At 37.2% G+C, this 22,771-nt stretch overlaps 1 protein-coding gene across 6 annotated transcripts in view; it reads right to left on the bottom strand.

The window, feature by feature from the left end:
* The window catches only part of USP40 (ubiquitin specific peptidase 40), a 39,399-nt gene continuing 16,628 nt past the window's right edge, over positions 1-22,771 (bottom strand). For 5 of the 6 annotated variants that reach the window (XM_064515472.1, XM_026105983.2, XM_026105981.2 and 2 more), the window contains exons 13-32: positions 22,138-22,309; positions 21,190-21,274; positions 19,943-20,013; positions 18,752-19,071; positions 17,666-17,792; positions 16,529-16,586; positions 15,777-15,830; positions 14,043-14,131; positions 13,214-13,300; positions 12,289-12,325; positions 10,407-10,471; positions 9,735-9,809; positions 8,397-8,523; positions 7,164-7,249; positions 5,898-6,016; positions 5,466-5,531; positions 5,003-5,213; positions 4,103-4,198; positions 3,097-3,191; positions 1-2,654 (exon numbers count right to left, since the gene is read on the bottom strand). In XM_064515472.1, coding sequence (XP_064371542.1) covers positions 2,546-2,654; positions 3,097-3,191; positions 4,103-4,198; positions 5,003-5,213; positions 5,466-5,531; positions 5,898-6,016; positions 7,164-7,249; positions 8,397-8,523; positions 9,735-9,809; positions 10,407-10,471; positions 12,289-12,325; positions 13,214-13,300; positions 14,043-14,131; positions 15,777-15,830; positions 16,529-16,586; positions 17,666-17,792; positions 18,752-19,071; positions 19,943-20,013; positions 21,190-21,274; positions 22,138-22,309 — 2,149 coding nt within the window. In that variant the 3' untranslated portion in view covers positions 1-2,545. Of the gene's footprint in view, positions 2,655-3,096; positions 3,192-4,102; positions 4,199-5,002; positions 5,214-5,465; positions 5,532-5,897; positions 6,017-7,028; positions 7,070-7,163; positions 7,250-8,396; positions 8,524-9,734; positions 9,810-10,406; positions 10,472-12,288; positions 12,326-13,213; positions 13,301-14,042; positions 14,132-15,776; positions 15,831-16,528; positions 16,587-17,665; positions 17,793-18,751; positions 19,072-19,942; positions 20,014-21,189; positions 21,275-22,137; positions 22,310-22,771 lie in introns of those variants that run through there. The other variant, XM_064515474.1, reaches the window with a different exon arrangement.

Below are 22,771 nucleotides of genomic sequence, written 5' to 3'. Positions count from 1 at the left end.
TAGACATATATAAATGACTCTTTATTTTTTGAAGTACACTTGAAAAATAAAGATGAAAGCTTTTCTAGGCCTCGGAATATAACCATGATAAACTGTGGAATCAGAAAGACTTCATCTTAAAAAGGTATTCCCTCTCCCCCCATTTTTAACAAACTCTTTCATTGTGGAATGGTCCACAATAATTCTAAGAAAAAAATATGCATTTTGAGCCAACATTAGAAATAATTCAATATTGGTTCGGTGCAGGCACTGCTACATCACACTTCAAAGGCACATACTAAAATCCCCACTTTAGTACTTGTAATCTGTATTTAAATTTCTCCTAACTTCATGTTTGCAGGAACAAAGCAGAGTTATTAAAACATAGGTGGGGAAAAAAAAAAGTCAAGCTCAGTACAGCTGTCTAGAACAGGATTTGAGGAGTTAAAGTGACAGCAAAGTAGGTGCAATGCAATGGAATAATTTGCAAATGCAAAGATTCCTTATTTACCTTGGTAATCTGCATGTGCGATAATTTCTGTAAGCCTGTGGCTCACAAGAACTCCTATTAAAATGGAAGAAGGCTATGCAAAGTAAGTCAGGTAGGGAAAGAAAATGGCTGCCCTCACCTCAATCAAAAAAAAATCCATCCATAAAACTAGGATTGCATTATTCAAGTAAAATCTAAGACCTAAAGAGCTAGGAAATGATAATATCCCCTTTTTGGCTGTATCAGTCTAGGAAAGCACAGAAGCAACTTGCTGAATTTAAAAAGTATGTAAAATAATTACTGTTCACAGGCTTCAAAGATGAGAAGATGCTTTGACTTTTTCTTTTTTTTTTTTTGCTCATAGCTGAGATTTGTTTTGAATCTGTCCAAAATAGCAGAATGTTTTTAAACTGTAAAAGTTAAATCAGAGGATCTTCCCACATCAGCCAAAATTTTTGTAGTCTGCTGTATTGGCACTTTCTACAACAAAAACTTCTACACATACATGAAACCATTTACTATAGGCCTCAAGAGTTGCACGTATTTTGTTCACTCGTTATTAAAGGTACTTCAACCTATGTTTCAAAAGTCTTATTTGAACACTGCCTTACTCATTTCAAAATAGGTTTGCCAGCCAGTGCAGTTCAACACAGCTTTGTTGTGTATTTGATAACAGACTTCATTTGACCCGGGAATCAATTTCTGCAGGTTTCCAGCAGGCAAACACATTACATGCCATCAGCACTTTACTGCCTCACAGAACAGCTTGTGTGTTATCTTCTACCTTTCCTTTTTCACCTTATCATTGAAAATACATTTAAAGTCTGATTATAAGCAAATAACTCCATTAAGAGTTTTGGTTGACTTGTCAGTACTATTTGTACTCAAAGAAAATTATGAACCTGATGGGAAATTAACTTATGGCTAATCATGTACGGTGGGGGAATACCGTTTAAGTGTTGTAAATATTTGAAATGTTTAAATAAAGGTGATAGAAACATCAAATTTTAGTAAAGCCTGATTCCTAGCCTAAGTAACAAAATATGGTCTTTCATCAGATACTTACATGTGTTCTCAGTCTTGAGATCCAATCTTACAGCCATTCGGTAAACGTTTTACTCAATACACAAGAATCTTTGATACTCAGTTCAGCTGACATTCAACGACACACATCCCTTCTATTATGGAGGCTGTAAATCAACATCAAGATAAGCATTTTCTTGCTCTTTCTCAAATGTATCAAAGGATACTAAAACAGCCGAACAAATGCAAAGTGAAGGAAAAGCCTCTGAATAAGAGTACTGAAAATAAATACAAGCCTTTTTCCTGAGTAAAATAAAACCCACCTAAGACTAACCATCAGATCTGCCAAATTTTTCTGCCCTTTTTGTTCGTTAATAAAGCTTGAGGACAACGAAAAAGCACTGGCAACTTTGAAATCCAAAGCTACTACACTGTTGTTCCATATCAGAAAATTATAGGTCTTCAGGTTTTAGAGCTTGACAGATTTTGAACTTGCTCCTTTCTGGAGTAAATTTAGCATACTTTGTCCAGAGATTTCCACATTTCTTTCACGTCTGAAATCTGATTCAAGTTACTACTGACTTAGATTTATATATCAGACAGAAAATCAAATTCTGGTATCACTAGTGATTTCAGTGATGAGAGATGGAACAGTAATTTCTTAAAAAAGGGGTTTATGACTGCATTAAAAAACCCTAGCAAACTCTGTAGTGATGGTGCAAGATGCCAGTTTTTCTGATTAAAAAAAACACTTAGAGTGATTACAAAACAGTCACTGAAAGGTTACACAATATATTAATCAGTTTTCTCATGGATAAAGTGCATTTACCTAGCCTGAGAGTAAGTACCACGTGGATAGAGGGATGCTAAAGCACTTCACCAAGAGAGATTAAAAGAAAACCAGAGTCATCCTGAATCCTATATCCAGTCTGCCTCGGTGATTCTTGAAGACACTTCAGGGAAGACCATCCCTCTCACTGGTCCAGTTGAGGTACTCCATTCCAATTTAGTTTATCGGCAGTACGGTCTGGTCAAGAAATCATCTGCCCGGTGCTATCTGAAAACTCCAACATTGATTGAAAGAGCCACTTCTGGTTTACGGTGCTTAATATTCACTTTTTCCTCAGAAAAAATGTGGTTCTGTAAACGTTCAGCTTGTCGGCTATTAAAAAAATAAAGAAATAAATAAAGATGCCTAGTATTGGGGTTAAGCCTAAGCACCAATAGTGGCATGCACCAGTTGGACTGAAACCTGAGTTCTACTTAGGGGTAAGAACGGCTTTGCAAGCTCCCACTTACAACCTATACAAAGCCTGTAGAGACAAAGAGTTCATTTTTCATCTCCAGAGACAGTGCCAAACTTAGTGTGCTGCAAGGCAAAAACTGAGGCTCAGTGTAGGAACGTGGCACTTACTTAAAACAGGAAGTTTTTGAATTGCTTGTAATCAACTTGAGCACTTCCTTTAGCACTACTAGGATTGTGGGCTCAAGGAGCATCTTGCTATCACTGTGCTAAAGAGTTATCCAGGTAACAAGTTAGTGTGAAAGGCAGCAAAAAACACCTTGAATATTTCAAAAGAAAAGTAAATGTAAACACTCAATACCTTTTCTTTTTTTCTAATGCAAGCTGCCTCTGCTTCTCCTTTCCAATATCATCTCTCACTGTGCTGAAGTCCTTTGTGTCATCAAGGAGAAGATTCTGTTGTCAAAAGGGATCGAATGCATTAGCTTATTACTTTCATCTGCCAAAAAACGTGCCTCACGTAGCTCAGTTTAAATAATTCACTATCAGAGCACTTTTCTAACTAGTTTTAAAGCAATTAAATTCAGGTAACTATGTGCGAAATATTAAAAAAGCAAAAAAAAACAAAACCAAAAAAAACCCCAAAAAACATCCTTATGACTCTTCTTTTTAGTTTCTGTATTTAACAATGACCTGGCATCAGAGATATTACTTGATAGCTTAATGCATCAGAATAGGATGCTGTACTTTTCCTGTATTGCTTTAAAGTGTCCTGCATTGCTTTTAAATGTTCTCTCAGAAGTCTCGTAGATCAGCCTGACTGACAATTCAGAGCTCAAAATGCTGCTGGGTAATTCTTTCTTCTTCTTCTTCTTCTTTTTTTTTTAATATTTACACAGATCTGTAATAATTCTTTGGAAAACGCTGTGGATTTAAATTTAGAATATTATTTTAATGGACATTGTTCTTGGATTTTATTCTCACTTGTAAAAAAACAGTTCATAAAAGAAGGGCAAGAAAAATCCAGTTTCCTCTGGATAGCGTTTGAGCACAGACCAAACACTGACTTTGCACTGGCTAAGAGAGAGTTGCACAAGAGCCTCTAAGTATTGCCCTCTAGTGTTTGCAGCAGCATATAAGGGTGAAAGCATGACATTTCCATCAGGCTGGTTAAGAACAGGAGAAAAAGGACAAAAAGCATCAGTAGCAACAGATTTCCCCTGTCCATACAGTGTGTTGTCCAGATCCATGTATCAGCACTTTCATACAGATGTAGCAGGATGCAGAAAAACAAGGAAGAAATGAAGACACTGCAGAGGGAAGGTATGCCTCAACCTAATCCAGTAATTAAAGCAAAGTTCATTTACCTTCACTCCTATGATGTCTCCATCTCTCAGGTGATAAGGTGCTGACTGTAAACTCTCCTGTTTTTTCTTCCGTTTCTTCTTTGAAATTTGTTGAGTCTGAATAAAATCAAAGCAGAAGACTCATACAGAGCAGATTTCAGAAAGCTGCTTAAATGGATATTTGCTGACAATTCCTTCTAAATGTGCAGGGTTCCCATTAGCTATTCTTCCATAATCAGAGAGGCTTATTGTAAAGAAAATTAAATATCCACTTTTGTCAGCAGCCTTTTTTGTCCTGCGGCTCACTTAAGCAAAACAAGACAAAAAACACTTATTTGTCTCCTTCCCTTCCAGTTCCCTATATTAACCATAGCAAATGACACTTCATGACCAGATAACAGTGACCCTTGACCACAAAATGCCCTGTATAGCAGAGAAATGCTTTCATTCTGTGTTACCTCTGCAGATCTCCATTATGTCTGTTACCTAACTTCTATAGCTATAGATTGAAATATTCAATGAAATACATACATCTCCATAGCAAATGATTCCATGCTCATGACCTGCAACTAACTTTTCAACCTGTATAAGCAATTTTATTAGTATAAGAAGAGACGGGATGGAGAAATGGCTTATTCTCTGCTAACCAAAACTGCTCTCTTCCCCAAAAGATTTTTACCTGAATTTTTACTTTAACTGAAGAAGCAATCAAAAACCTATTGTCTTCACTATGATTTCAAAAAGACCTAAGCAGATCCCTGAGGAAATAAACCACCTCCACCACTTTCCAAATTCACCTCACAGTTTATGTTGCAGGAAAATAAGGCTGTGCACTCAAATACATACACTCAAAAACTGCAGCACAAACCAACACACACCTTTCTCAAAACAGTTCTGTGACTCAGTCATTCCAGATCTTACCCAGCTAGATATCAGCAGCCACTCAAATTTTTCAGGGAAGTATTTGGCTATTTCAATTTTATCTACAGGGAGACAACAGTGAGAAGCAACTCTTTGCCTCAGTGCCCAGGCTGTGCATTCTTTGGAGATATCCCAGACTAAATCTGTGGAGTGGTAGTAGTCCCTCTGCCCTGGTATGCCCATCTGTACTCGAAGCAACAGTTCATGGGGGCTGTCAGGAGGAAAAGGAAGATAAATAGTTTTTGTGAACCATTCTTTCAGAATTGCAGATCGCTATTCCTCCTCTCCCTCCCCCTCATTTCTAAAACAAGACTCTACCACCAGAAAATGAAAACTCCAAAGTATTCTTGCACAAAATACTGGTATCTGTAATCCCTACAGAAAGTATTTAAGTTAAAAGCTGCTAGCTTAAGTCTCATCTCAAAACATACACCAACAAGCATTAAGTATCTTGAGGATTTACCCCAAATTCTCTTCTTTTTGCAGAGGTTCTATGCAGATTTCCACTCTGGCGCCCAGCTTATATTCACTGATAACAAAAAGATTATACACACATTTTCAGTCATGTATTCTACATTTGATTATCCGCAAAACTAAAGCAAGAGGTTATTGGAACCAAAACTAAAACTCAGGAAGGTATATAAATTGCATTCAAAACCACTTAAAATAAAGCTTAGCCGAATAAGCACAATATGATCTATTTATGCTCCCACCTCTCCCTTCCACAGCAGTTGAGTTACAACAGGTGCTCAACTCACAAAAATTGAAACAAGCAGAAAAGAGCTTTCTGTTGACATTTGACTGAACTGATTTTGTTTCTCCACCAATCCATGTCACAGCCCAGTAAACCATCAGTCTGTTGCTACGTTACCTGAGTGTTCAATAAGAAACCTACTTGAGTTGCTGCTTGTTGTTTCGTAAAAGCTTGCCTGGGCGCTTACTTTCCACTGTCCAGGCTCTGAGAAACGCAGGTAGTGGAACAATCTGCTCCTGGCAACATGGCAAAGTCATGGCCTGAAAAACCAAACATCTCTTCAATAACTTCAGCAGCCAGTCTGCTTGGAGAGATGAAAAATCACTTGACTGCTTCTCAGTGCAATATTGAAACAATTAGAAATAGGGCAGGGTATTTAGACTTATCCTGCACCAATGGTTGCTTACAGCTTACAAGTAGTGGCTATGATGGACAGATTCTTTTTTCAACCTCAAAGCAAGCTGGACTTCACTCCCTCCCAGCATTTCTCAATTTAACATAGGTCTCTAAAGTCATGAATTTCCTTTTTTAACCAGAATTTTTATAACTGGAAGAATGAGGCTAACAAAATCATTACCACAATCTCTAGCCAAGTGCTGAGCAAGCTCCTTTAACCAACCAAGCAATATTATTTTCATGCTAAGATAAACTTCCATGTTCACAAGATGCAAACGGTCACAGTATTTCACAGCAGCAGTTTGGCTGAGAAACAGAAGTCTCACCCAAACCAGCAAGTTTTGGTATGGATCAGAACTGGAAGAGATAATAACGCAATTTAATTAGAACAACCAACCAGCTAAACAGTGGAAGAACTTTACAACAGAGTTGTTTGGTAGTTGGTTGTTTTTGTGTTTCTTCAGTTTTTTGTAAGTGTGTTGAATCACACTTTTCTCCTTAAAAAGACATAAAAAGGCACCTTAGTTTCTGGCTAAGGAAACTAAGCCACACTTTCACAAATGACAAATATGACCTCCTCTGCATCTAAAGCAACTCCTCATTTGTTAGGTTCAACATACGAAAACACACAAAAAATCTAATACAGGAATGATGTGGAAATGGCAAGTGGCTCTTTAGGAAGTGCTTGTATAGGTGTGTTCCTCTCATTCATCATTTTTACATTGTGAAATAAAAATACAGCTGTAAGCCAAAGTTTCAGATGAAGTGCAACAAGGCTTTTGCAGCTGGGGACACGCGACAGGTAGAATGGCAACTGCAGGGAACATACTAAGGAAATATCTGAGCTACATGCTCAAATTGCCTCTTGGTACTTACCACTGAACATGGCATATAAGCAAATGCCATATCAGAACATACTGGAGACAAGGGAAAAGGAAATAAAAAATATGTATTAATATAGCTCAATCAATCAGTGTTGATGTACATTTAGAACACGCGAGAACATCTAACCTGAATCTTCAAATCTTCCAAAGAAGCTTCTCCTGATATTTCTATACTGCCAGCGTAACACAGATCCATGTCTGTTTGGACACATTCTGGGGGGAGAAAGAGACACCAAGAAAGAGAGAGAGACAGACAGACAGACAGAGCAAGAGACAGAGAGAGATGGAGAGAAGAGTCAATATGATTGTGTTTATTGTCCTAAGAGAAAACAGTCACTTTGAGCAGAGATTTCATTTAATTTAGAAGGGACGTGATATAGACTTTTTTTGAGGACAGTTAAGGAAACATTATATACAGTCGATAAAATACCTTCTGTTAACTGCCAAAGTTTAAACTGATTCTATATGGCAAATTTTAAAAATATAACCAGTTATAGGAATTCATAAAGAGTATTAATTACTGTTTATGACTTGAAATGTAGAGTGCGTTGCAAGGAAAGTTAACCTACTCTTATCTACACTACTGAAGTCATCAGAGAAGTCGGACAAAGCTTGAGAGAAAGGAGAGAAATGCAAAACCAAAAATCCTTCTAAAAGGAAAGGGTTCTGCTGTGCGACACAGCTCAACAGCAAAGGAAAAATTTTATTTTCTTGTATAAAAGAGCACTGCTTTGATCCCCTTTTTCCAATTGGAAGTTGTCCTCACTTCATTTTCCTCTTCCTTCTCAATCCGCACTTCATTTTCCTACCCTCACTCGCTTTTGATTTGGATTTGACTTTTAGAACAAGAAACACAAATCAAAATACTTGTATGTAGTGTCCTGGAGAGTCACACTACATTTACTCATCACTCATTTGATAGCTTCTCATAAAGCAATTTAGCCTCAAGTGAGTTAAATATAGTGTTAGCAGTCTGGCATTTGAAGCCAATCATTCATAAGTTCTTTGAGAAGGTCTCCTACAATACTGCCACTCAAAGTATGGAGTAGCTATTTTGTTTGCTGAAAGATAACTGCTTCTGCTTCAAAATTCAGTGAAGATCTTCACCCTTGACCAAATATAGCTAAGGAGCATAAGAACAGTCCCTTCTAGCATTTCTGCCCTAGTAATATACTTACAACCATCTCTTAAGTGGCTCCTTTCACAATAAGCTTGCTGAGACTTGTATAGCTAATCACAGGTTTCAGGAGAATTTTAAGCCTTTGGGTCAAAACCAAAGGGCTCTGGTTTTGACTCAAGGCCCTCAGTGCTATCAGGCAACCAGCCCATATGTTTCCTTTCATAAACTGATCAAGCTCACCTCCTGCTGGGGACACCTGCAAAGCCTCCATCTTGCAGGTCACGCCATTCACTTGGTCTCGTGCATTCTCTTGATGTTCCATACGATTTAAAGGCTTGTACCACCAGATGGGTATTTTCAGGAACCCCTGAAAAGCGAACAGAAAGTACCTGGTAGCCTATGTGTTCCAAGGCAGATAACAAACAAGGTTCAGCTTCCATCTCAGGAAGAACGGATGAGATTTGTTCAAGTCTGAGCTTTTGTAAAGGCACCTGCGCTCATCTAGGATTCCACATGAGCTATTCCAAATTCCTACTTCGACATGGATCACTGAGTGAAAAAATCTGGCCTTATGTAGCATAGGATCACCATCCTGTTTTGCTGTCATAGCATCTGACACTACAGATGCAACTGAGTGACTTTATTTCCTGGAGATTTGGACATAGATACGAACTTGACAGAAGAGGCTGTATTCATTTAAGTTCACCAATTACAACGGTATTTTCTCACTTCAGAAGCTCTCCAGAGTTTTTCCTCACCTGCTCTGCATGGAAAGGACACTTAAGTTGATGTCTCTCTCCTCTTCTGAGCAGAATAGACTGTATTTCTTTCTTTCACATGCAGGTCTATTATCACTCATTCCACTGCTGCAGTAAGCTCTTATCCTACAATTTTTTGAGAACAAGGCTACCAAAAACATCCAAATCTGTCCTGTATGAAGCTTTATTCACCATAAACTTGCTGAGAGCTGCATTGCCTGCCTGCTGCTTCTTGCAAAGTGTTTTAGCCTTTTGTTTTGACTTACAATGCCCGATATCGCTTGAGGTTTGCTAGCACAGAGCCCTTCTATTTGTATGGTCATTGCTGTCAAGACAGCCTAGCCTACAGGAAGAGCCCTTCATTTTCAAATATGATCCTCAGTACAAAACCTGACCTAAAAGGCAAACAGCAAAGCTCCTCTACATTTACTATTTTGTGAAGACATAAGGGCTGTGCCTTCAGGAAGGCTCCTACTTCTGTGCACTGGTTATTGCTCATCTTCCTTGACAGAAATAATGATTTCCTCCAGATTTGTAACCTTAACATATTCTAAGATGCATTTAGGCTAGGAAGCTGCAACGGGCAAGACTTCTGCTACAGAAGTAGAAAGAATAATACAGAGAGACTATTTATAATATTCTTATATTATAAATGTTAAAGTACAAAACTGTAAATCTTTATTCATTATATTTCTGACTAAAAATATTTCAGTTGAAAAATTCTGAAATAAGCAAGAGGAAAAAAAAGAAAACGTTATCATATTCAAGTCTCCAGAAAAGTCAATTGATAAAAGAACATAAACAATCCCCCTAATTTTACCTTTGGTGGAAGCTTTCCTTCAGTTACAACCAAAGTATCCCCTCTGCAAACGTTAAGCTCCTTCAAAGTGGCATTCTAGAGAAAGAGAAAGCACAGTATACTTGTAAGCCTGCAAATCCTTGTGCTTTGTTTCCTGAAGCATGAAGGGCTTTTTTTATGCCACGCATATCGAAAGTCCACGGTGTTTTGCTTTTCCACAGAACAGCACACAAATACCCACATAACATCCAGCACTTGGAGACAACTTTGCAACAGCACATAAGTATTCCATCCGCATAAGTCTGCGCTTTAAGAATCTTTCTGGAACATCCCACTGAGCCATCTACTTCCTTTGCATCTCCGTATTTTACCGATTAATACCTCATACTTATCACTGGTAGATCTGAATGTCTTTAACGCATGCTAAGCCTAGACTTTAGTAAAACTTATGTGGACATGGCTTAATAACAGTCCCTGAAAATAGGCGGCAGGTGCTTAAGATTCACCTTTTAACCATAGCCAACAGTGTCTTCACAAGGCCATGCAAAAATAAAACAGTGTGCCTAGTAATGTATCATTCACAAAAAATTCCACAGATTTGCTTTACTGTGGTTTTCTTCAGGAAAAGTCTCAAGAGAAAAATGGAACAAACTACATATTGTGTGATTCAAGTCAAAAAGAGGGTCCACTTACTTCCTGACTTAATGCTTCCCCTGCTTCGTAGCACCAGTCAAGCCTTCTCAAATGCCAGTTGTCACCTACCAAAAATAAATAAGTAAATAAACACACAAACCTAAACTGAGGGAAAACTATTAGCCAACAAAGTTATTACCAAAAAGATACATTAAAAAACTCTTGGTAAGTGTTAACAGCCTACCCATTTTTACAACTCTGACAAAATTACATACTGAAAAGAATGAACAAGTAGCTTCAGCCTCCTTCCCAGGCCCTAGAAACACACTTTTGCCTCTTGGAAATAGCCTTGTCTTATTTTTATAAACGTCTGTCTGTCTTTATGAACTCTCTTCCTCAGCTACCCAATTTCCCTGGTTCAGGAGGAAACCAAAGGAAATGAAATAACAACATGTAGCTAAAAGAAGAACTGCAGAAGAAAGAAAATTAAGAAGTTGAGAGGGAAAAAGTTTCAGCTGTGGAAATGCTGAGTGACAAAGAAAGTTAATCAACAATTCACACTATACCATTTAAGCTGATGAAAAGTGCCTTAAAATGATACTGTAAGTATAATCAAAATATAATATTATTAATAATAAGGATAATATAACAATTAAAGAATATATTGTAAGGAAGAAACTCAACTCTCCCTCCCCTTCTGTCTACTTTCTACATTTCTGGTAGACTTTGTATTACAGGAAAAACAAGATCAGTTCTGAAACTACAACACTTTAGAATGAGCACCTATATGAAGCATTATGTAGAGGAGGAATGAATTTAATTGTATTTTTTTTTGTTTGCCCAAAAGTGAGAGATGAAAATGTGCTTCTCTAGAGTCCAAAACTTGACTTTCATAACTAAAAGCCCAAATGGAATCTCATCAATGAATTCTGATGGGAAGACAGTACCTGGCAGCCTTTTTAAACTACAACTTCAAAATCCACTGAACTCTGACATTTCTTCGAATGAGAGCAGTCAGATCACGAATCTCTATGCAAAGCCAAATGCAACTTTAAAAAAAATGGTAATGTAAAGCAAGCAATAAAAACAGAACCATTGTTTCTTGGCAGTGAACCTATACCACAAGGAAATGAAAAAGGTTAAGTTTCTATTTTCAAGACATTATTATCTACTCTGCCCATATGTATAGGTACACAAGAGCATAATATTTAATTTTCACTTGGGCTACTCAATGTGTATTTTCACAACAATATTTTTCAGGTGAACTTTTTTTCCTAGAGTGTGGCCAAGTTTGCAGCCTTCACCCCACAGTAACAGAGAATTCAATATTCAATAAAGGTTAGGTTCGACCTAAAGCTTGAAAATACAATGCCACACCAAGCTTTTCTCTCTTCCTCCTCATCAGCATCATCAGAAACAGATGCTGAGCCAAGAAATTCACATGTAATATCAGTGCTATCTATTTCTCTTCCTCAACCCTCAATTTTAAAGTTTAATAACTAGAACTGCTACCACCCAGACTCCCAAATAATGGCCAAACTGGGATCTCACATTAACCGGCTTTTGCAGAACAGTCTAAGAACACTTTGATTTTTACAATTAACCTCATGCAATGGTTCCCACTGCAATACACAAATGTTGTCCAAGCAGCCAAACACCTCCATCTGCACAGGCACTCAAGCAGTCTAGGAACTGTGAATTTTGCCATATTTAGATTAAATATAAAGCCTGAAACTGATGTTTCAAGAGCTACTGCACAGCCAGCCTTTATCTGAGCAAAGCTCCAAGCTTAAATTACTTTCTTCTGTCCTTCTCAGATTACAGTGACACATAAATCATTGTAATACAGCAAGGACTTAAGTTTTGGGTTAGCAAGAGGGCTTTTAGAAAACTGGAAATCCCTTAAAGAGAACTCTCTAAATAATAACACAATACAACTAACCTGATAATCCAGATTTTTCCAGCATTAAATTTAGACACTGAAAAAAAAGAAATATATGGTGAGGCTTAACTCAATAAATAAGTTGAGGAATAAAGTTTTCAGCAAATCTGCACTAGATTTTCTAGCGTATATAAACTGAGTGGCTGATTCCTGGTGAATATCTAGAAACAATATAATTATGTAGATGTGGTATACTTGAGTTATATACTACATTTTTGAAGTATTAAATTGTTTTCGTGTAGGAAGTTTACTACTACAGGTGAGTCAGCTTCCACAAACTGTTAAAAAAAAAAATCTGTGCTGTCAATGTGTTGCTTTACTGAAGCAAATTCTATTGAAAGAGTTTGAAAATGCTAGTGACCTACCCCACTTCCCCCCAAAAACACTCACAAACTGGTGACTTCTAATACATCAGGACAACTTTTTGAATATATACCCCTAAAGACTCCTCATTATTTTAAAACACTGCTTTCTATCTTAACTTTGCCATGGCTATGGCTGAAAGCTGCACAGTCCTCTTCAAGCAATGCTGTCAGACCAAGCCCAACTTGCAGAGCTGTTGATTTAGAGTGACTAATTGCACAATAACTGAAAAGCATACATATTCACTTCCATATAACAAAATTCAATTGTGGCAGGCCTTGCCATGATTGTACATCATTTCAAGGATTGTTATTTTTAAAAGGAGTGGCTAGCCACACACGGAACAGTCAAACTACAGTCATCCAAGGAAACAAGTAAGGATATCCACTTGCTACTTGTTAAAAGACCCAGGCATTCTTCCCCGCTGGCTTTTAGAGCTGAAGTATTTCCTTTGTTTCAGTGTTACCTGGTGATCTGAGCAACACATGGTACGAGGCAAAAGTTCTCCAGGAGCAGAACTGGCCCAGGCACCACAAAATGTTTTAAGAGCATCTAGACTTACCTCTCTGACAGAGGCAGTCTCTTCCACAACTATCTCCATCTCAGGGCTTGTGTGTTGGTCACTCCCAACAATAAAATACAAGAAGAGCTAAAAATGCAAGTATAAGTTATCAGAATATATATTTAAGGATGGAAATACTGTGAAATAACATTCCCTGATGCATACATATACCAGCTATTGCTTGCCTGCCATCAAACACCACTGAAATTGCTTTTAGCTAAATCAAATGATCTAGGCAGTAAAGACAGAGGAGCTCATGTACTTGAATTATTGCCATCACTTGAGCTTCATTAATCAAGTGTACGTGTCCTCGGCCTGCACAAATGAGAACTAAAACCTGCTAGCTTAAGCCATATTTTGTCATATCTCTACATCATCTTAATAGCGGAGTAAAAAAACACTCTGATCTTCAGAAATATAGAAGTCAGCACTTTTTTTTTTTCACATTTACAACTTGTAGATATCAAAAGTAATACCTTCCTTTTCTTACTTTAGGTTCTTTACTAAAGTATACGCACATCAGAGCACAGAAGAGAGAAAACTGCAAACAGATGAATTACTGCAACTTAATGATTTACCATTAGCCAAATGAGCTATATTAACTGGTCAGGTATATGCTCTTGGCCTTCTGCAACTGAGATAAACAGCATGAGTCTTAATGCTTATAGATATATAAATTCTCAATGCCAGTGAGCAATTTTTTTTTCCTCATTCCAGTTTATTACTACAATCATGACAAAAGGAAAAAAAGGACTACATGAAATATTAGGAAATGTAAACAGAGCATAAAAGCAGCACCAGACTCTTTTCAGTCACAGCACTATTTTACCTGAGTGGAAGTTGGAGATTTTCCATGGCACAGCCCTAACAAACTTCCCATTTTCAGTTCTGCTTCCTTGACAGTATAATCCTCTGGCACTTAAGGGAAGAGAAAATAAGAAAAATATCATAGAAAAGCTGCTTCCTGAAAACATCCATTCTATTAGGCTTCTCTTTAGAGTATGATGAAAGTATTCAGTAGCATTCAGAGAACTGCATTTCCACAGTGTTTTCATTAAATCAGTAGGTCTTCTACAAATAGAGCAAAGCAACATTTGCATAAAGGCCCACTCCCTGTCTCCCTTACCTATGGAGTCACAGAAACCCCATGATCAAAGCAGGACCAGCTCAAGTCAGCTGAGGTCGTTCCAGGGTTTTCCAGTCAAGCTCTGAACACCTCCAAGGAGGGAGTTCCTATGTGGGCCCATGTTTTGGGGTTTGACCACTTTTCTGTGAATTCCCCCCACATGCAGTTGGAATTTCCCCTGCTGCAACTCATATTTGTTGCCTCTGCTCCTTTCAGTGTGCACCTCTGAGAAGAATCTGGCTTCATCTTCTCTACAGCTCCCCATCAGGGAGTTGAAGATGGCAATTAGATATCCCCACACCTTCTCTTCTTTCACTGAACAAACCCAGCTTCCCTCCTACGTCACGTGCTCCAGATCCCAAACCATCTGGGTGCTCTGTTTTGGACTGACCCTAGTTTGTAAGGATTTTTTTTCCTCTTAATGAGGAGCCCCAAAGTAGGCACTGTATCCCATAAGTAGCCTGACAAGTGCTGAAAAGAAGGGAATTAATATCTGTCTTTGGCCTCCTGACTGTGTTCTTACTAATGCAGCATGTTAGCAAACTAGTAAAAACACAGAAAATGTTTTCCAGCAAGCACAAAGCTGATACACTCAGTTTCTCACCACAGGCGCAACAGTGTCAAAAGCAAAGCTGGGGATTCTTTTCTGCTGAACACTGGCCATGAGGAGCACTGTTATATAGTGATGGGTGGTATCACAGGTTCATCTAAATCGAAGGCCAGACTATGGCATTAGCATGTTCCTTCACTCTCGTGAAAGCAGAAATCTGCATTCTTGAAGCAGAAATCCACACATTACTCAGTGTGCTTCATATATCAGAGACAAGCTCTCTTTTCACAGAAAACGGCCATATAGCAGTTCAGAGCTTTAGTGTTTCATCTGTCACCGCATTATTCAAGTCTACTGCTCAAGCAGTACTAAAATCCAACTTTGTGCATCAATACTCTGACAAATACCTTTAGCCCTTTTTGTTTAAAGAAACAGAAGTTAGAAAGATATGAAACAAGGATTCTGTTTCCTGGAACATCTAGAAAGTTGCTCTGCTAAGGATATAAATATGATTCAAAATAGACTATTTACAGACTTTTCAGTTTATAAAACAAGTGTGGTGAACAGAACTTTGTATTAAATCCCGCAGTCTTGAAGCACATGGTCGATGGTCAATAAATAAATTCTAGTATGCTATTCACTATTAGTCATTGGAGATGCAAGTGAAAAAAAATGAGCTGAATGTTAAGTTTAACTACTGGCTTTGCATTGGTACTGTTAGTAAACAGTAGTAAAACTGGAAAAAACACACAACTGCTTTGGTTAAGTAAGGAAATAATTAGAATACATATGTGTATGTCTCCCATGAAGTGATGAAGAGAAGGTTAAAGTCTCCAAATTTAGCTTCTCATGGAGTAATACAAAAAATAATAGTAAATAAACTTTACCTGGAGAGAGAAGTTTCCCATTTCCACTGACAGGTCTGAGACAGCTGTCATTTGCTGTAACAAGAGGGACGGGAATAGAGTTAGATGTATTAACTATATCAAATCACTAGAAATTTGACTTAGAAGTTTGGACGGGTAACATATTAAAGATTAATGACAACAACAGGTTTATTTTAAAGGCTTCATTCTGGAGGTGTTACATAAAAAGCACAATTGAAGAGAGTTTTCCAGAGACCTCGTGAACGGTCTTAGTTTTTTTTAAATCCTTTCCATGAAAGAATACTTTCTCTTTGAAGTCAGCTGTTAGATACAATCAGCAAAATACTATAAAACTGCCCGAATGTCCCCATATGTAAAGGAATCAGTACAAGCTTTAAAGAAAGAAAATGAGGGCATCTTAAAGAATAAGGCGAAGAATAAAAAAAAAATTGCTTCAGTTTTCAGTGTAATATTTTAGCAAGATGAGAATTATTCTGGCAACTAAAACAGATTCTGAAAAATTAGCAGATGAACACAAAAGCTTCATAAAATATATTATTTTAATCAAGACTATAACAAACTTTTTTTAAGCTAGGAAAAAACATTTTATTCAGAATTAAATGAATTTTAAATCAGTCGCACTCTCTCTTCCTCACCCAACAACTTCACAGCACTGAATTCTGCTGTTTTGAACACTCTCTCACATCAACCAGGAAGTCAGCCGGCAAATTCTAACAGTATCACATCTAAAAATAAAGCAGTTGAACATTTACCTAGCTCTTCTTCTAGCTGAAGTTCTTGTATTGCTTTCATTTTGATATCTGCCATCACCTAAAAGCAAGCAATATTAAAGTCTCTAATGCAAAATGCCAAGAACACATCTGGTATTCAAATACCAACATTTCAATTGAAATGCCTACTAGTTATGTCCTTATTCCTGTTAACACTATACAGATCTAAGCATTTCTTTAATATAATCATATTTAATATGATATCTGTACAATTATTTATAACATTTGTGGGGGGGTTTTAAACAGTATTCCAAGGAAAAGAAAGTGATATTTAATTTTGGCATTTAGCAGAAGACTAATATTCCACAACTACTCAATTGATCGTGTAATGTAGAAATCAAAGCACTAAGTAGTACTTCATATAACACGAAATTATTTAAAAAGTCAGAAAAGGTAGCAGAGAAACCTACCCCTTGGGAAAAACTTATTTAGAAAATTAAGGAAGGTGGGAATTAATTCTCAGGAAAAGGGAATTTTCAGTGTCAATACAAAGTAGGTAATCTGTTAAAACATCTATAACAGATTCAGCTGGGAAAATTAAAATTACAATAAAAGCAAAATGGAACAAACTAATACGGATAAAGATGAACTACAAGGATTCTGTCATATGCTATGACTTTGCAGAATATTTTAAATTACAGTACAGAATTTTTTCCTACCCTACGTTAAAAGCAAGAAATAATAATACCTTCTTCCTATTTCAAGTTTTGTTTACTGACACTGACACTCTCCCAAAATACATTTATAGGATGGCCCAGAGAGAAAAGTGTTTCACACTAAAACACACTGATATAGGCTGCAGTGTTTTAAGTTACCAGCATTACATTCTTTTTACTGAGCAGTCAAAGCATCCCCCATTTTAATTTCAGTCATAAAAGCCCTATAAGTTGTTCTGGTCACTGCCTGTAGAAACTGTAACTGAGTTGCACACTATTTTCTCAAAGGAAAACTTACACCCTGAGGCTAAATCCAGTCCTTGTAAAAGTCAAAAGCAAAATTGCCATTTTGCTCGTGTACAGACAAAATTATACTTCTATTAATTGGCCAACCACACTGACCAAATTGTTAAGAGAAACAAAGTCTGTGTTATATATCTGAACAATCAATCAGATTTCTTACTGTTTCGATAGTGGCAGTAATTTTAACTTGTTTCTCCTCAGCATCTGTTCTGCAGAAGTTTTTAACTTGGAGCCAGCTGATGTCATATGTAAAAGCAGTCAAATTGCCATTTGATACATTCACCAAGCTATAAAGAAGAGCAGTGCAAAAACGGGCATTAATAAAAGACAAGAAAACTAAATATATTACCAGGGCTAGATTGCTAAATACCAAAGCTGTCATATAAATCAATAATGTCTAGGTGGTTAATAGTCATGCCTGTCACAGAGCAACAGCCAGAGGCTCGGACAGAATCCAGGCACCTCAGGGCTAGTAACTGAGTAAGCCAGTAACGACTATGTTTTGGTAAATGGTTTTCAATGAGAATTAAACTCTGAACTGCCTTCAGAAGTCAAGTCACTTTCTGAGGTGGGATTTAAGGCTTTTGGAAAAAAATATTTTAAAAGCATACTGAGTCACAACTAAAATTTGAGACTTTTTGTTTGCCTGCAACTATACATAAACATAGAAACAGTCCTTGGTAAAGAACGTACTGCTTCATTTAATTTAATTTTTTCAGAACTGTTTCAACTAGGAAGTCAACATTTATATAACAAGAACATATCTCCATGTCTCTACAAATGGGAACCTAACTTCAATGCTGTACACGGAGAAGTGAAATGAGACTGAACACTTGCGTAGTGTTCCTGGTAACTTAAGATTCGACTGGGAGATTCAGCAGAGCTGCGTGCTGTTATGATACTGCTCAATTTCCTCTTTCCACCTAGTCTCTTGGAGAACCGCACAACTCAGAAATTCAAGTTACTCCCAAAATGTGCAAGGACACTGGGCACAAGCTGTTCTCACTAGATTCTTCACATTGCAGTGCAAGTCAAAAGATGTGACTTCATCTGCGCTTTAAGAGCAAACAAACATCTAATAGATGATAAGTACCTGATCTCTAAAACTTAAGATTACATTACCTTGAATAAAATGTTCGTAAAATGACAGTTAGTTAGAAGAATATATAACTAGCATAATTTTCATTGAACAGATTTTGCCATAATTGCTTTTTTGCTTAATTACATTCATAATCAAAATGGTTACCTCTGGTCGTGGCTGTCTAAAATTAGTATTGAGCATCCATCTGTCAGACCAACGCTTTTGACTGTCTCCTTCATATCTTCTTCAGGAAGAACTTCCCAGTTCTTGGCGTCTTTACCAAGTCCTGAACCGTTCTTTAAGACAATTCCTCCTGATGGTGCTAAGGCTCTGCGCAGAGCACCCAGTTCTGTGCTGCAGGGAATGATGTGCTGGGATTCTGTGAAGTGCTGACCTTTCCCTCCTTCATTATACTCTGCTAAACGAAGAACGTTTAAAATAACAGGTTCATGATCCAGGCCAGTCAACACCTTTGTACCACCAACCTGAGGCAAAGAACATAAGATTTATGCAGTGGTGATCAGTAATATACACCTTTGTAAGAAGAAAAGACTACACAGAAATAAATGACAGGATTAAGATTACTGAGACAAAGAACCTGGTCTCTCTGAAATTTAACGTGGGCCAAGAATATAGTTCCTTGCCTATGGCAATTTCACCACAAAGGAAGCTGGGAGTAGTCAAAACCATATCAAAAGTAAAACGAAAACAAGAAACAACTCTGTTACTGAATGCATCTTTATACTTGGTATATTACAGAAAAAAAAATGTACACTTTTATAACAAGATTCTTTTTAAAGTAATATTTTACCCCATTACAGAGATAGAGGACAATCTTCTGCTGCTGATACATAACCAATGAGACAAGCATCTGAAGGTTAAGCAGAAGCCTTGATACTAGAAGGAAGATTCAACAATCTAAAAAAGGGAGCACGGTATTTCAGGGAGACCATACACAGAGGAAGTCACTGACAGGTCTAGTTTTGTGTGTGGAACAATTTGCCACAGAGCATAAGTTTTTGTTATTGCATTGCTATCACCTGGTCTCCTTCCAAGAGGCACCAGATGTTTTCAGAATATATCCCAATGTAACCAGCACTGAGTGTCTACCAATCTGACCATACCACATTCCACGTGGTATAATTCTATTTGTAATTCTATCAAGCAGCACATTGCACAGCACACACAAGATACAGCGACAACATGCAAAAAGTACCCTAGAGGAGGCTGAAGTGGCCAATGTTAGTATGTCAGTAGCACATCTCCAGAACAGATTAAATTTTCCAAAAATGTGTCTGGTGATTGCATCTTTTCTCCTCAGAACTGACAAGGAGAGAGGGTATTTGGTTCTGTTACCTCTTTCCCATTCCACACAAAGATGTCTGCTCCATCAGCGAGCCCAATGCCATCCAGTGTCAGTTCATCTCCTAAAAATAAAAGATCATCAAGTTCTTTCCCCTCCAAAATAGATAAGCAAGGTCAGCTGGTGAACTAAAATACACTGGCACATTCTACTTTGGCTTCAAGTCTATCATTACAAATATTGCCATGTCATCAACATTTAAAGGGGTTAAAGTTAGAGTTCACTCATATAGCAAGACCAAAAAAAAGACAAACATCCCTTTAGCTGTCACACTGGGTGAAGAGGCCCAGCACACAGATCCACCTATTCAATTTCCCTAGCAAACTGAGGCCAAAGATACCACTTGAAAATTTTGTTTGGTCAGGATTATCTAGATGAAGTTCAACAGAGTATCAATAGATTTAAAATAAAAAGGTTGGATCTAACAAATGAGTTACATACCGTACTTTGCAAGCCTATTTTTTTGAAATATTAATGCCTACACTGTTATTTCTTTCACCTTCCTACTGTAAGTCAGAGTTAGATTTTTTTAAAAAAAAGTCAGCATCATTTAAAGAAATATACTAAGATCTGGAGGAATATTTACAGCAGCTATGACTGCATCTGTTTTCTGCTGTCCTATTATGGAAAGCTGGGTTATGTTCTGGTAGAATCCTACCTTGCTGAAACAGACTACATGAACTATAAAGCTTAAAAGTGGCCGAATAGAATTTTCAAGACTGTCAACACCTAGAGCTGCATAACAATGTAAAACTTAAAAGTCAGAACTCATGATTTTAAGATATTAATTTTCATGTTAAAATTAATGTGATCTTTATGCAACTGTTTTCCTTTATAAACTCCTACTTCTGTTCAGGCTTAAGCTATGCTTTTCTTTAACATCACCCTGGCTGCTCTCTTCTATCATCTTCTCTACTGATTAAATACTATGACACCAAATTTCTATAAGCATATCAAGTTCAAAATGCAAAGAAATAGACATCTTTTGTTAACAAATGTGTTTAGTTTCCTGCATTCTTACTGCATTTGAGACCAAAGATTATATTAAAATGTTTAAAATTTCATTTCACTAATAAATAAATAAATAATAGATAAAGTGCCATAAATAATTTAATGGCAGTGGATTTGCAAGTAAGCTTATTGAGGACCAAAGACTGTTCAGTAACACCCTCCAAAATGTTCACAAACAAATATCCTCTATGTCTGTAATATATACAGCATATAAATAGCATTGTCTTACCATCAAGAGAGTGGTAAATATGTAGTCCTGCTGGTAAAGGCTTAGCAATACTGAGAATCATGTCTCCTTCCCAAGATTCCAACATCTAATTGGCAAGAATAGGAGGAAAAAAAAAAAGATATAAAACACCAGCAAGCAGTAACTCATACCACTCAAAATTACAACTTTGCTGAAACCTGTTACAGCCTAGCTAAAACATTAACAAGTCACTGCTATTTACTTTAACAAGGCTAGCAACATAAGGAGCATTTAAGTATCTAGGACTCAGTCTTTCATACTAGTTACTGGCTAGAGAATAACATTTCCAGTGGACATTAGCCAAAGGTTGTAAGGTATAGGAAAAACAAACAGTGTTTCCAAAAACCAAGTTAGCTTTGGTTTTGATGTGCATGAAAAAGCATTTCACAAATTCTGCATCTGTACTCAAACCAAATGCTATCATTCCCTCTTTTTGCGACTTTCCTTCAGCTTACTAAAGAATAAATGCAAAGATACCACATTTGATAGTTAAACTACAAGATTTCTTTACTTAGTTTTTTAATTTTTAAAATACTTTAAGCATTTCCTATTGAGGTCAGCTAGCTCCTTGACAGTACAAAGACAAATCCGTCACAGACTCGTATGTTAATAATAAGTCCAGAGTTTTGCAGAATGACAACCCTTGCCCCAAGTACATGCTGCCCAGATATAAAATAATTTGCTTACATCAGCTTTAAAGTCTACAAAATTAAAGTTTCATCAGTTTTGTGGCTTCTTCAGTCTTTCAAGAGCCAACCTCAAGCTGGTTTCCCTCTGTGTAAATCTACATAAGTTGTCAGCCTCCTAAGATTTCATTTACTGTTCAAAATTTTTCATTGAGGTAAAAAATTGTGGCCTAAGTATATTTATAAATGCTTTTGTGGCTCAAGTAAAAACAAAGCATGTGGGTTCATTTAATACAGTAAATACCTGGAATACTGATTGTCGAAGGTCTCCTAGAGTTTTTCTTCTATCGATAGTCAGATCCACAATACTCTCTTTCCAAGTAAGTGAAGGGTGCAAAGCCCCATTGTGGAATTTATAACATGAGCTCAAATGGAGATGTAAATCAATGCCATTGTTTGCTGAATCACATTCAACCCTTTGAAAGAACAACACAATAATAAGCTGGTGTATTTAACAGTGACAAACAGCTGACCTATTTCAGGGAAGCTTCTGTGCAGTCATCCTGGAACTGATATCCTGTGTTACTAATCTCACGGAAAAATTCACTGTCACGTCCCTCCCTCCCTCAGCGGGTACGCAAAGAAGCACTCGAAGATGCCAGTGATTTGTAGATTGTACCATACCGCACTAGCTAAGACATCTTCCACACACACAGAACATATTGTTATAGTGCTTGCTTCTACAATACCTTTCTAAACAGGACAATAAACTTCATCTTTAGAGATTGGGAATTTGTGGGAATTTTTCAGGCTGTGTTCCAGATCAATATTCTGCAGAATGTGCACACATGTGTACACGCACACACACACACAGAAGAAACTACACAGAACGTGAGCCAGGAAAGAAACAGCCTTGCCTTTCTCCTTTATACCTGCAT

Source organism: Dromaius novaehollandiae, chromosome 7, assembly GCF_036370855.1.
Source record: "Dromaius novaehollandiae isolate bDroNov1 chromosome 7, bDroNov1.hap1, whole genome shotgun sequence".
Classification (NCBI taxonomy): Eukaryota; Metazoa; Chordata; class Aves; order Casuariiformes; family Dromaiidae; genus Dromaius; species Dromaius novaehollandiae.
Note: the sequence above shows the minus strand (reverse complement) of the source record. Positions and strands in the feature narration are given on the sequence as shown.